This window comes from Cynocephalus volans, chromosome X (genome assembly GCF_027409185.1).
Source record: "Cynocephalus volans isolate mCynVol1 chromosome X, mCynVol1.pri, whole genome shotgun sequence".
Taxonomy (NCBI): domain Eukaryota; kingdom Metazoa; phylum Chordata; class Mammalia; order Dermoptera; family Cynocephalidae; genus Cynocephalus; species Cynocephalus volans.
Genome location: NC_084478.1, coordinates 121,128,849 through 121,142,910, shown reverse-complemented (window position 1 = coordinate 121,142,910; position 14,062 = coordinate 121,128,849). Strand labels below are relative to the sequence as shown.

Below are 14,062 nucleotides of genomic sequence, written 5' to 3'. Positions count from 1 at the left end.
TGCACCTTTTACTCGTTTCCCCTCAATGGTAACATAGACTTGCTTCTTACTTTGTGGGAATGTATATATCTAGGAAATAGGACTAGAGTACTCTGGGTAAAACATTAAAGTACATGTATAATGGGGCCAAACTTTCAATTTTCTCTTTACCAAGGTTGGTTGCTTGGGAGAACATGGAGAGTGTATAAAGCAATGGCTATAGAAAAAGCTGCAGATTAACCTCTATAAGAGGTGGCGGGCCTGAAAGGGTCTGGAATATGCAAAGTTTGACCTGACAGACCCCAGGAAGGGAGAGGGGAAAAACCAAGACCAAACTTGCTCCTTGGTTCAGTGAGGTACCAAGAACTGAAAAAGAACCACCAAAACGGATCCAAAGATGCAGCAGAATGGTTGGGTGCCATGGGAGGAGTTTCTGCTGTCCGGTATGAAAAAGAAAACAAGTAAAAAGTAACCTGCTATGAAACTGCAACGTGGATGTGTTACCCGTGTCCTACCCAGAGTTATCCTAGCACTAGGGACTGGTGTGGATATTGCAGATACAGATAAGTAGAATGGCAAGCACAGGAGCAACTGGACAGTGGCACAGGATTAGCAGAAGGCAGTGATAGCGGTGGTGCTTAACACAGGTGTGTGGGAAGCCAGCAGATGCCATCCAAGTGCCTGGGGGTCTATGCCCCAGGGGATGTGGAGAACAACCATAATTTGTAGGGCACTACAGGTATTAGCCCCTCCCCACTTCAATAGAGGAGGGACTTGGATGAGGGTAGAGTTCATGCAATAGAACAAGGCAGGCTGAGCTATGGAATAATACACTTATCATTGTTTGGACCCTGTTACTCTAAGCCATTATGGCAAAGGGAAATGCCATTTATGCTTTTCCTTTTGATGGAAGATATCGGTAATTTACTATCACATAAGTATTTCTACTTCATTTAATAGGTTGGAAGGATGTGAGGCTAACAGTGGGAGAGACAATGCAGCAATTTGTGCACGTGGGCAGTAGAGAACTTGGCTAAAGGCTAGTTACTGAGATTCTCATTCGCTTGCCCACTCATATTTACAGAAAGTATCCCTTCGGCTTTCAACATGTAGAGATTCAGTGAGAAAAATAAAGCTTTCATGTAAGTATGGTGAACTAGAAAACAAATAACATTTGACAAGGTATATAATCCATTTGTAGGGAATACAGTATCTGCATGTTTCCACTTACACAAAGGTATAAAATTATATACACATGCAGCAGAAGGAGCACTGTGCCTACTGTATGAATAATACTGGTGGAACAAATCTCCAGTTTGGTAAAACTGGAGGTATTGTGTTGAGTCTTGAGGACTCAAGAGAGTCTCTAACAAACCTGACTCCAACAGGTGTATCTAGCAGTCTTCAATGAGCTTTACTGTCATTTAGTCACATTTAGAGGTTATTTTTAAAGGAAAAGTTATCTTTAGCAAAAATGTCCACAGTGCCTGACATATAGCAGAAGCTCAATAAATGCTTTTTAAGTGAACGAGCAAATGAATGAATGAAGGTTCTCAGTAATGTGGGTTTGGAATCTCTCCTGTGACCTACGGGCCTTGACATCAGATATAAGACAAAAACTAAACATTACGCAGATGGCTTTATGTGTTCAGAATTTTTCATGCAGAAAGATGATCAAAAACAAACTATTTGTTACATGCAATTTCTTTTGGCAGTTTTCCTTCATCTGCCTTTGGGATCTATTGGGCTTTTGCCTTGCATTGGGTATACACATTCACCTCTCTGAGCTATTCGATATAAAAACCAGATGGAGAGTCTGGGTCTAAGTTATTTAGAATCTACAGGGCAATTCCTGTATTACTCACGAGACTGGGCATTTCCCTGCTTCCCTACCTATGAGACAATGCTACCCTCTAACCTGTGAAGTAGGTAAAATGGCCAATTCTACAGGGGTGGTAGAAAGGTGACAGAAGAAAGAAGCATTGATGTTTGTCATTTTTATTTGCAATACTTTAGGTCCAAGTTTCAAACTGCAATATTTTTACACTCAAGACACAGTCATGCACAATCCATATTTCAGTTTTCTATTGCTTCAACCACAATTAAAAATAACAATATTGGAAACAAAAGTTCTTTAAAAGATAGATGCTGAGGTCAGAAGGATGGAACCATACCGTCAGCAGGTCTAGAAAAGAAATAACTTACTTAAAAATCAAACAAACAGAAAGACTATAAATATCTTTAATCCAAAGTTACAGAAGAATTTCACTACACATGGGTTTACAGATAACACATTTTGACGAAAGTAATGCACAGCCAAATGAGATACAATTCTGATAAACAATGAAAATGTAGATCCTCCTCAACTTGTTTTGTCTGGATATTATGAGTATAATCCCAGTAGACATCAGTTTCCTTGTGATCTGGCTCCTCTTGGCTGATGTACTGAGATTTAAAACTCAACCCATCAATGGTTATAGGATTCTGTGAAAGATCTTATCATCACCAATGTATATAGTATATGCGGGTCGATTAACACACCACACACAGGCACACACGTTGAACTTGAATTTTGCACTCAGGGCTGGTTGGCACTCTTCTGCAGGTGTCCACCACCTAACTTCCAGTTTACCCTCTTTCCAACAGCATATACATACAACTGGCCAATCACTGTGGGAGTTGTCATTAGAAATGCTATCTTTGGATCCCAACAAGTGAATTTGTCAACAACCCTTAATGCTAATAGCATGTAATTACATGTTCATTTCTCTCTCTGCAACTTGTAGGTGCTTAGGTCCACTTTTAGTAATCCCAGCCATTAAAATGCATGGGTTCTGCCATCTTGTGCCATTTACAAATTAAACTCTATGAAGCCCAGCACTGCTTCATAGGAAAAAAGAGGCCCAAGTACAGCTCTATTCTAGTAAGTGTGACAGTGTATTTCTGTTCTAGTAGTAAATACTGGCCACAGCTTAATGTAAACCACACTTTACTTACAGAATGTATGGAAAATGAAACTGGGAACACTCACAGAAAAAGGCCATTAAAACAAAAACAAAACAAAACAGCTGTGAATGAATTGGAAAGCTGCCACAAGTTTCACCAACATTTTTTAGTATTATTAACTTCATTTACTTGAGTTTTTTCATCACCTTACGTAGTTGTATCATTTAACTGAAGCATAAGAGACCCAGGCTTAGGCATGTGATATTTGCCATTACTTCAGCAGGTTGAATTTACAAGGAAACCTATAATACCATAGAATGTTAGAGCTCTTGTAAAGACCTCGGAGATCATCTAGTCCAATACCCTTATTTTATAGATGAGGAAACATCCATGGAAAGGTTAAATGACTTGTCCAAGTTCACACAGCAAGTTAGTAATAAAGTCCATATGAGAATTCAGGTCTCCTTCTTCCTAGGCTAGTATTTCTTCCACTACATCTGACTCATTAATCTGTAATTGCTCTTAGGTACTAAATCAAGTAAACATGGTACCTGCCTTACTGCTGGTATTATGGGATAGCATTCACGTGATGGCAGCTTCCAAAGGAGACTCTGATGCCACTAACCAGCTTCTATAAGTTTATCTTGCAAGTTCAACTAAATTAAGTTGCAGTAAATGCTACAAGTTTAATAGTATACTTGCACACAGAGGCGTGCATGTGAAGGTGACATCTCAGTTCCCGCATTCGCAGATTCGGTTAGACATTGTTTAATATTTACAGACATTCTCAATGCATGAGAAGTTGCATTATATTCATTTGGTCACTAAAGGAGTGTGGATCAGAAAAGGAGTGAAAAAATAAAAGCTAACCAACAGAAAAATTATATTAGAAACAAATCTTTTATGGAAAATTCTTTCATAGGAAAAATATTTCCATTATTTCCAAGGTCCCATTTATTTCCTTCCCAAGCCACATGCACATATATGTTCAGAACTGTGTGTTAAGTTCACTCAAAATCCCAAGCCCATGAGACTGTCAGTTTACAAATGCTGAACGTCAGTCCTCTTGCTCAGAGACTGTCAGGTACTTGCAACACCAGCCATGCCTTTGTTTAACTGAATATTAACTGCGAGTAGCTCAGAAAAGGACCAGGAGATTCAATGAGGGATGGCAGGACTAAGACTCCCATAAGCATTTTACATTGAGAACGGCCAATGAAAAGCCTATGAGTTCTCTAAGTATAAGGTCTGCTTTCGGTGAAACTGAGTTACGTATCTGAAGCCACTACCTTATTATTAAAGTCCTCACCTAAAATTTCTCTGGTGAGTTAGAACAAAATTCCTTTCTTTTGGTAGATGGTCTCCCTCTCTCTTTAAAAATCACTACTACTGCATATATCCTATAATTAGGCAGTACAAAAACACATAGAGACCATCTCAAGCCAAAATTAACAGGACTACGAACTGAATGTCAACAGTCAGAGACAGTACTAAATATTTGTCTTGATGATTTGAGTCAGCTTTTAATTGCAAATCATAACTGCTATTGAAATCAGTGGGACTTGCCTATTGGTTATTATAAGAAGAATCCTACCTGAATGATCTAATATCCTGATGGACAAGGAAATGGTGGGAGCTGGGGATTTTAGCCTTCTATTACTCCAAAATTCAACCTGAAAACTTGCTAAAACAATCCAGAAAGGTGATACCTGAAACAGATGTTATCAAAGGGGCTAATTAAATGGTCACCCCTCCAATGTAAAGTAACCAAAACAGACACCTGGATGCCATACCAAAGTGGAGGGTAGCTTGTTTTAAAGCAGAAGGATGTGTTTAGAGTTCTAATAGTGACATCTCCCTAGCTTTAATTTATAGATAATAGTCTCCTAAGAAAGCACGTGCCATACTCGAGTGTGTGCAAACTTCAGCACCCAGGCAAGTATAAAGCCTATGGAATAATTGTAACTAGCAAATATCTGTGCCCTGCATGCTCTGGGCTCTGGCCAGAGGCATCTGCTTCTGGCGTCTTTTCTATGTTTCTATAGTTCCCTTTCTGATGTTTATTTATTATAAAACAATATTATAACGACATCAAAGAAAATTTATAAAGAAAAAATTTTTCACATGATCCCACCACCCTAACAACTGATTTCAATTATCTGTGTTCCCAGTCTTTGTCCATATGCACACATATTTTTACATAGTTGTAATCCCTGTTTGTTATTTAAAAGTGATTTTATAGAATCTTTCTGAGAACTGGCAGCCTTGTTAGAAATAAATAACCCATTGAGCAAAGGAATATAATTATTTACACGATCTTTGAGCTGAGAAATATCCTTTATAGACAAACATCTCAAACTATCAAAACAGTTATACAGACAACAGGAAGCAATTTCATATTTCTTTCTCTTTTAGCAATGGAATGTGCTTCACAGGGGAGGGATAGACGTAAGGATCAGGTGATTAAACTCAAACATTGAGGTGCAATTCACAAGCCTGAAAGAAATCTGAATAACACATAGAATAAATACTTGAGTTAAATCTTCTTACATGACTTGGCCATCCAGTAGCCAAAATGAAACATGGACACACAAATATTTACAATGACACGTAGACGAGATCAGTAAGAACGAAGTCATTACCCAACATGGTGACTGATCTGAGGGGACTGTGTCATCCAAAAATCCTCATGGGATTATGACAACGCACCGGATCCTTGCTACAACATTAATGTTCTTTTCTTTCTTAAATAAATAATCTCTACTGTGCTTCTCACCCTTCCCTGACTTTCCCACTGCCCTACTCCTCTCTCAGGACATTTTGGAATCAACATTCTACAATGTGCCCTCATTATTTCAGGGCACACTAGCAACATTAAAGATCTGGATAGACTCACCTGTGTCAAGATGAGCTAAAAAAGAAATCCAAGGAATGGGAAGAAACTATTAACTATCTGGAGTCCAAGTTGTTCAAGTGTACCAAATGTGAATCCTTCAGCATCATTTTGGCACAAGAAATAGCTTCTCTCTAATACTTATTAGAAATATACATAACTCTCCAACACAGGGAAGGGGCTTTAGAAGCTGTTCTCATTTGAAAATTCACATAGATATAAATTTGTAAGAGTAATGCCTACTGGGAGGTATTATCAAATCTTGGTACAAAATGGTGGTAAAGAAGTACCTGACCCCTCATTAAAATGCTGAACAGAAAGCATAAAAGAGCAACCATTTCTCTGCCTACAGTGATCTGAAGGATCACTGCTCCAGGGTCTCCAAAATAACAACAAAAGGCCTTTAACAACATTTAAGGGATGCTAACTGACGACTAGGGCTTCCCAGCCAGGTTTAGGGCTCTCTCTACTGGCGGGGCATAGTCATCAAGTTAGTGAATTTTATTTGCTAGGTATTTCATTGAATTCTCTGGCACTATGAGTGAAAACAAAAAAAACAAAAAAACAAAAAAACCCAAAAACCAAATAAGCTTAATTTTAAATAAAATAAAAATTAAGGCCTCTCTCACTCTCATTAGAGCAGTGTGGCATTAAAGATTTCGGGCCCAGACACCTTTTTGCAAAGTATAACACAGTATGCTTCAAATTAATATTACCATTTGATTTTCTTTTCACATTTGTTGTTTTATCCAACTGTGGATATTCCCAGGGTGGAGGTGGGGGGGGGGTAAGCCCCTTCCAACTATTATAGTCAAAGAAAACAATAGGAAAATAGGAAATCTACCAGTGGCATCATCTCCTAAACATAAACATGTACACTATATGGTTAGCAGAAAACTCTAAGGAAAATGCTTTCATTTTAAGGAATGGATGGATGGATGGTTAGATGGATGGATGTACCTCGGCAGAGAAAGAGAGAAGCCTATGTCATTGATCTCTTTCCCTCTTTTACTAAATGTAGATAGGTTCTATTCAGATTCCTTACTACAAATCAAGAAGCCTTCTATAGCACAAATTGTTAGCTTTTCAAAGGTTTAGAGAAACAATTTTTCCAGAATTGGTAAAATTAACAATACACTCAAAAGAGAAGCATATCCTTTTCTATGCAGACACCCTCCAGATATTTTTCTACTCTCAAAAGATTCAGGAAGCGCCAACTCTTGAATTTTTAGTAAATATATGGTGAAAGAATCATCAAATTTTGGTATTTTCCCCAAGCCACAAAAGGAATTCAGTTGGACTGACATTTCTTGGGATATATGATTGCATACCAAAATTATTTTCACTAGAAAATTTCAAGATCTTTTTGAATAGCTTTTGGAATTCAGAAGCCCAAGGATCTAAGCATGAACACACCATATCCTGAAATGGAAATTGGTGACACATAGGAAAATGGGAACAAGTACTTAGAGCCAAATGTTGATCAGGATGTAGTTTTCACTTACCTCCTATTTCTTACAGGATTGAATGCTTACCAAATCTGTTTTCCAGATCTTTTGAAAAAATTTTTAAATGCTATAGATTGTCAAAATAAATAATTTTATCATAAGGAAATGTTGGTTAATGGATCTATTTCCTGCTGATGTGCCTATTTTACAGTGCATGTGTTCCACAAGCACAAGAGAGGATTAAATTAGGTATCTTTACCTTTGTTTACTTAATGTCCAACAAGGATTTTAGTATTATATACGTGTTGTTTTCCTTTTGGCTCTCAGAGAAAGTCCCATCTTTGTTTAAACACAGTTTCTTCTATCAAGATTTCCTAGGTTCAGGATCTAGACTCACCCAACAGGGATGCTACAGTTTCAGTGTGTCCTTTTTCAGTTATCATGAAGATTAACATGCTGGTTTACATAAATAAGTCAACTACCTCTTAAGCATCATTGTGAAAATGTGACAGGATTTCACCATTTGAGCTTTACTTAAATATGCAGTTTTAAAAGCCCTTCCCGAACACACATATTCCTCTCTGCTTTTGGAAAATGTCTTAAAAGAAATCTTTTCCAATACACATGAAGAAAAATAGGTACACAAACCAGGCCACCACTACAGAAGAAGAATAAAAAATCGCAACTCTATTAGGGCATGGACTTCCACATGTTCACACAGTACTTGTTTTTTTGTTTGTTTTTTATTTTTTTGGGTTTTTTTTTTTTTGCTTTTCTTTTTTTGCTGTCTTTTTATAAAAAAACATTTTGACATCTTTTTTCTGGACATCTAATGACAATGTAAGTGAAAAAATCACATTGGGTAAGGAGTTTTGAAGGAGGTTCGAATGCAAGAGGGACTACTCTCTAACTTAAAAACAAACACAACACTATGAAGAGGAAGAGTGCATCTTTGAGAAAACTTTTTCTTCAAAGTGAATGCACAAAATGAGGGGATTCACTACTGGCTCTTTCGCTTCACGGTGGAAGTGACCACTTTATGGCCACTTCGACATTGCTGCCCTGTTTGGGCTGCGATTCAGGCTTACAAATAAATTACATAATCTGAGGGAGTAGGAAAAAGGCTTATAAGAAGTTTCTATTCATTTGAAAATTAAAGAACCCCCACCCCATTTGACTGTCTTTTCTTCCATCTTTCCTGCAGCAGAGTTTTATTTCAGTCTTACTCATGAGGGAGATGGTGAGGGGTAAGGCTGGCAGTCCTAGCGGCTGCTGTTCTTAATCGCTTCCTTTGCAGCAATAATCAGAGGAGTCAGGCTGGAGAGAGGCTTGGCTAATTTTAAAAATGGATGCTGCAAAGGAAGAAAAAAAGAGAGGAATTACTTGAATTCTTTCTTCCAAGTACATTACCTTAGATTTCCAAGCAGCCCCTTTTTCATTTAAATATATTTTGAGCACCGAATTACACATCATTTAATTTAAAAAGGTGCCAGCTTTTGTCCTTCAGATGTTTTTGTCCTTCAGTGTCATGAAATCCTCTGAAAGCTGAGTGGCACAACTAGACACTCTGAGCAGGGATCTTGTAACATCTCAGTGTTTGCAAAAGTCTGACTTTCTGATTTTCTTAAACTGAGGAATGTATCTGGAGCAGCCCTCATGCTTGAAAAAGTGTCTTCAGTTGACAGCCGAAGAACTTTACCCTGAATCCAATGGTTTCCTAACTGCTAAACCCAATAGCTGTGCCTCCACCGTCTCTCTTTCGGCCCCTCTGCAGTACTTTGAAATGTTTTCACCTTCAGGGCCTGCCGCATTCTACTGTCTTGGTTCTTCTCTGTGAGCATGTGCACTGCTACTCCCTCTCCATCTTCCCCGGTTTCATTTCCTCCTCCTACCTCTCCCATACCAGAATTTGACTCTCACCATCTTTTTCTAATTTAATTCCTTACCAACCTGATTTCCTTTCATTGTTTCAGCTTATCAACTTTATGGAGATGACTCCCAAATCTATAGTGTGTGATCTGGTCTCTTTCCTGAGTTCTGGTCCTAGTTCTCCAGTTGCCTGCTGGCTACTCTCTCTGGAATTTTCTCTTGTTACCATAAATCCAACATTTAAAAAGTTATGTTAAAGTCTACTAAACAGTGTGCTCTTGTGTGATATAAGCTACAGGGGCTTTGGAGTCAGAGCACCTAGGTTCAATCTTCACCTCTGCTTATTATAATGGTTAAATGAGGTAAGCAACAGTCCCTTGAAAGCTACATAGGGGCCAGGAAATGCTAGTCATTATATTATCCTCTATCACTTGTCCTTGTACTGAATGCTACCATTGGTTTGTTACCCTGAAGTCACTTTTGTCTTCCTCTCCCTTATGTTCTACATGCAATCAGCTACCAAGTACTTTTTACTCAATGCCTCTTACATTTATCTCTTGCTTTTTCTAGTCTGGGCCTAATCAACTTAATCCTAAACTATAATAACTTCCCCTTAGTTTCCCCTAATTAGCAATTAGTTGCTAATTCTTATTGTATGCTACCAGATTAATCTTCCTCAACAGAGCTTTCATCATGTTTGTCCCTTAGACATCTTCAGCATTTCCTCACTGCCTACAGTCCCAACTCTTTAGCCTGATGTTCAAAGCCCTCTACTGTTTTATCTCCTGCAGCTTCCTTATTTGAACTCTTTACTTCAACTACAACACTTTCTACATAATTTCCCTTAAACCTTGCCTACCTGCCTTTGGTCACATTATAACACTTCCATCTGAAATCCCTTTCCCTCTTTTCTTCAATCTATCTAAAACTGATCTGGCCTTCAAGGCTTAGCTGAACTCCTCTTTTCACAGGCATTTTTTGATTGCCCTAGCCTACAGAGGTATTTCTCTAATCAACCATGTCATTTACTATTTAAACAGCCACTTGGTTTGAAGGAGTCTCTAAACAGCCTTGCATTATCTTTTCATGTACCCAAGGATATGTGAACTTCTTAAGAATAGGAATCGTGCCTTTAACAGGTTTGTATCACCCACTGCATTTATGCTTTGCAAACTGAAGTTGCTCAATAAATATCAATTGATGGAAAGAGAATTGACTTAGGCCATACAGAAAGGCACACAAATATTCAAGCCCTGTGTCTTTTCTCCAGCCTTCCAGTGGCATAAATGTCATGCATCTCTCTTTTTTATAACCACTAAGTGGGCAATGATAGGCTAGAGTCAAAAAATGGAGTTATATGGACTTAAGGAGATATACAGGTCATTGCTTACAAGAACAAAATGAAAAGATGCAACAAACAAACTATTCAATTTAGACTCAAAATATAGTTTTGCATTGGTTATTTGACTGGTTCACATAAAAGCATTGTTGGGGAACGAATTAACTAAATCATTGATTCAATAATCTACTTAGCTGTACAGCTACATTAAAAGAAACTCAATCTTCACTCATCCTTGGAAGAAGTCATAACAGGAATGTGTATCAGGAAGTGTATGTGGGGTGGTGGGAGAAGCGAAAAAGATGTGGAGGTGAAGCACTCAAACGTTCACGTTTTTCATTTCAAATCTGAGGCTGGATTAATTAGAGGAATAACAAAGGGTCATTCCAGATTTGACATTTTAGGGCCCTATGACAACCTGTGAAATGCTCACAGGTAGCAGAAAAGAGAAGGTGTAGCTTCTTCAATTCCTCCGAATAGGTTTATCACAGGTGTGATTTGGGTTGGGGTGGGATATTTTTTGCTTGGGTGTAACTCTCTGTCTCTAAAGGGAGTTTGAAGCAACAGGAACAGATTTTTCTTTGAGAGGTTGGTCTGGAACAGACTGAATCCGTGGTTAACACTCTGTATAACCAAGTGTTGCACCTTTTTAAAAACTGGCTTACATGTTCAAAGTCACAGAGAGAATAAGCAGTCATTATTCTTAGATATTACAGATCTTGATACATGTCTCTGAGCAACTGTCCCCTGCAGTGAAGTTATGTGTGTAATCCTGGGCATGTGCTACTTTATCAAATAAATACATTATTAAAATCTAAATTGGTTTGTGTGTGATGTGTGGTGGAAAGTCAGGCAATTCAGTGCTCAAAACCCAGCCCTTCCATTCAAGAGCTGTGTGAGCCTCAATTTCCACCTCTGTAAAATGGGATATGAACACCTACCCTATAGAGTTGTTGTAAGAATTAAATGAGATGATGTATGTAAAGAATTTGGTATATAATAGGTACTAATTATCATCATGTATACTAATCCCTGAGAGCCATGAAAAGGACAAATGGTTACAGAGGCACTCACCACTGGATGGTACTCACCAGGCAAGCAGGTGCCTGCCAATTTGGCATCACAAACAAAGGGGCTTTGACCAGTAAAGCATTACAGTAGCAAATGCCACGGAAATAATTGCATAGTTATGTAGAGAATTACCTCCAGCCAAGAGCACCTGCATACAACATCCAGGGGCACAAGTAAAGTTTAGAATAAAAGAGCAACACCAGAGGGTCACATTGTTTTGTTTTTTTTTTCCTTGCAAAATAAGACTCCAGGAAGAACAAAACAGATTGATAGATTAAACTGCCAACTTCTCAGAAGAAAGGCAACATGTCAATCATATATTATATGCATGCCTATACTTACATGCCTGTGGTCTAAAATCAAATGGCAATAGCCTAACTCTAACTAGACATCTCTTGACAGAGCTCTCTTACTGTCAAACATTGAGATGGAAAAGCTCAATTTAATGACTCTTTTTTTTGTAATTGTCCTATTTTTTTTTCACCTGCAAAAGCTCCTTGGCAGATCCTCGCCTATCCACATCCATCTCAAGACAGCGATTTAAAAAGTCACGGAATACAGCTGACAGTCTCTCGGGATTCTGGAGCTCTGGGGTTCCATTAGTGGCTATCAGATATAATGCCTATAAAAAAAAAGAGAAAAATATATTCAACATATACATATTAGGATCGTAGGTTGGCACAGAAGGCACAAATCCAGTTTCTTCTGGTTTACCCTCTGGGTCTTAAAAATTCCACTTTAGAAGAATGACACTGACATATTTCAAAATTTCTATAACATTTAGAAATTATTTGTCTTGGCAGTAACTTAGGTAACAGTGAGGTGTTCCATCCCCCCAAAAAACTAAACTTGGAAATAAGGTTATAAGGTTGTTCTCTGAGAGTTGAGCCAGTAAAAATCCATATATAATGAATGTGTGATTAACCACCTAGGAAATTAAACCAAGGGACTGCCTGTAAATCTGTGATTCTAAAGAGATGGGGAACATATATACATCCAATCATGTTGACTTGAGTACAACTTCAGGAAGGCACAATGGAAAGGTGATTGTAATTTACTAAGTGCTTATTTTGTTTGAAGAATATTTGTGAGTAGACATGGGATGAAGACAGTAGCTTATAGAATTAGAGAAGTATAGAAGATTGCAGTGACTGTAGCAGCTGTATACCTATTGATTTAATTAGATTTCCTATGAAGGTCTACCTATAATGAGAGGAAATATGAGAAAAGTTGATTTTGGTAGTCCTGTAAAATAATAAGTTGCTAATAACTGTATATACATTTCTGAGATCTTTGTTGTATAAGGCCACCACAGAGAGACATCAACTCATGGTATGCTGACAGAATCAAGATTCTTAGCCTTCAAGGCAGAGAGTTGAACCCTAAACCATGATTAACTCACAAAGATAAACACATTTTTTGAAGGTTTGTGATAGCCAAAAAAAGTTGGCCATTACTAATGACTTCCTAAGCAAATAATTCTAGAACATTCAGTGTGTACATCGTATTGTATTAGACACTAGCAATGAATAAGACAGTGATCTTGCTTTCAGAGATCACCTAATTTAGTGAAGGAGAGAGATTTATAGAGAGCTATAATACAGTGAGATAAAAACTAATAGAGGAACATAGCAAGTGCTAAGTAAATGGAAACATGAAGCAATTTACACCAGAGCTCAGAGAAAGCTTCATAGATAAGGTTGGCATTTGAACAGGTTCTTCAAGGATAAGTAGGAGTTTGCCTGCAGGTTCTGCCACAAGGGTCATGCCTGCTCATGCAACCAACCCCCTAACTCTTATGAAGACATGCTCCCTCCTGAACTTGCTTGGGCTTTGCAGCAAATTATCATCCTCTTTCCACACCATGGCTTTAATATTATCATTGCAAGTATTTCTATCAAAGTCTTCATCAGTTGGTGAGGACATCTCTTCTTCCCAGCAACTCTCACAGATGTACTAAAGAAAGGGTCTGTAAGGACTGTTTAATCTAGAGGCTGTCAACTTACAGTGTACACCAGAATCATCTAGAGGGCTCGTTAAAACACAGGGTCTCAGGCCACTCCCAGAGTTTCTGATTCAGTAAATCTGGGGAGGGGCCCAAGAATTTGCATTCTAACAAGTGCCCTGTTCATGCTGAAGCTGCTGCTTCCAGGGCCACACATTAAGAACTGGTTTGATCCACGCAGGTAATTAAGCAATGGGATAAATTAGAGGTTCCCAGACTTGTCTATATATTAGAATCACCTGGAAAGATTTTTTAAAATCCCCAGTTCAGTAAAAAATCTCTGGGAGCAGAACCCAGACACCAGTATTTTTAAGCTCTCCAGGTGATTACAATTTGCAGCCAGTGTTGAGAACCACTGGCCGAAGACCTGCAGCCCCCTCCAGACTTAATAACTTAGAATCTCTTCATCATTAAGCCACAGAATTTCATAGGAGATTCTCTTGCATAGCGATGTGTGAGAATTGCAATGCCATATGCTTCTACAGTGTGCAACGAAACTTTTGGGGTTTTTT

The 14,062-nt window shown here is 38.3% G+C and overlaps 1 protein-coding gene across 1 annotated transcript in view; it reads right to left on the bottom strand.

The window, feature by feature from the left end:
• Nucleotides 1-8,528: 8,528 nt before the first annotated feature.
• Nucleotides 8,529-14,062, bottom strand: part of PAK3 (p21 (RAC1) activated kinase 3) — a 103,487-nt gene continuing 97,953 nt past the window's right edge. Inside the window, exons 16-17 of the mRNA XM_063083211.1 lie at nt 12,030-12,167; nt 8,529-8,618 (exon numbers count right to left, since the gene is read on the bottom strand). Of these exons, the coding sequence (XP_062939281.1) occupies nt 8,529-8,618; nt 12,030-12,167 (228 nt within the window). The remainder of the gene's footprint in view (nt 8,619-12,029; nt 12,168-14,062) is intronic.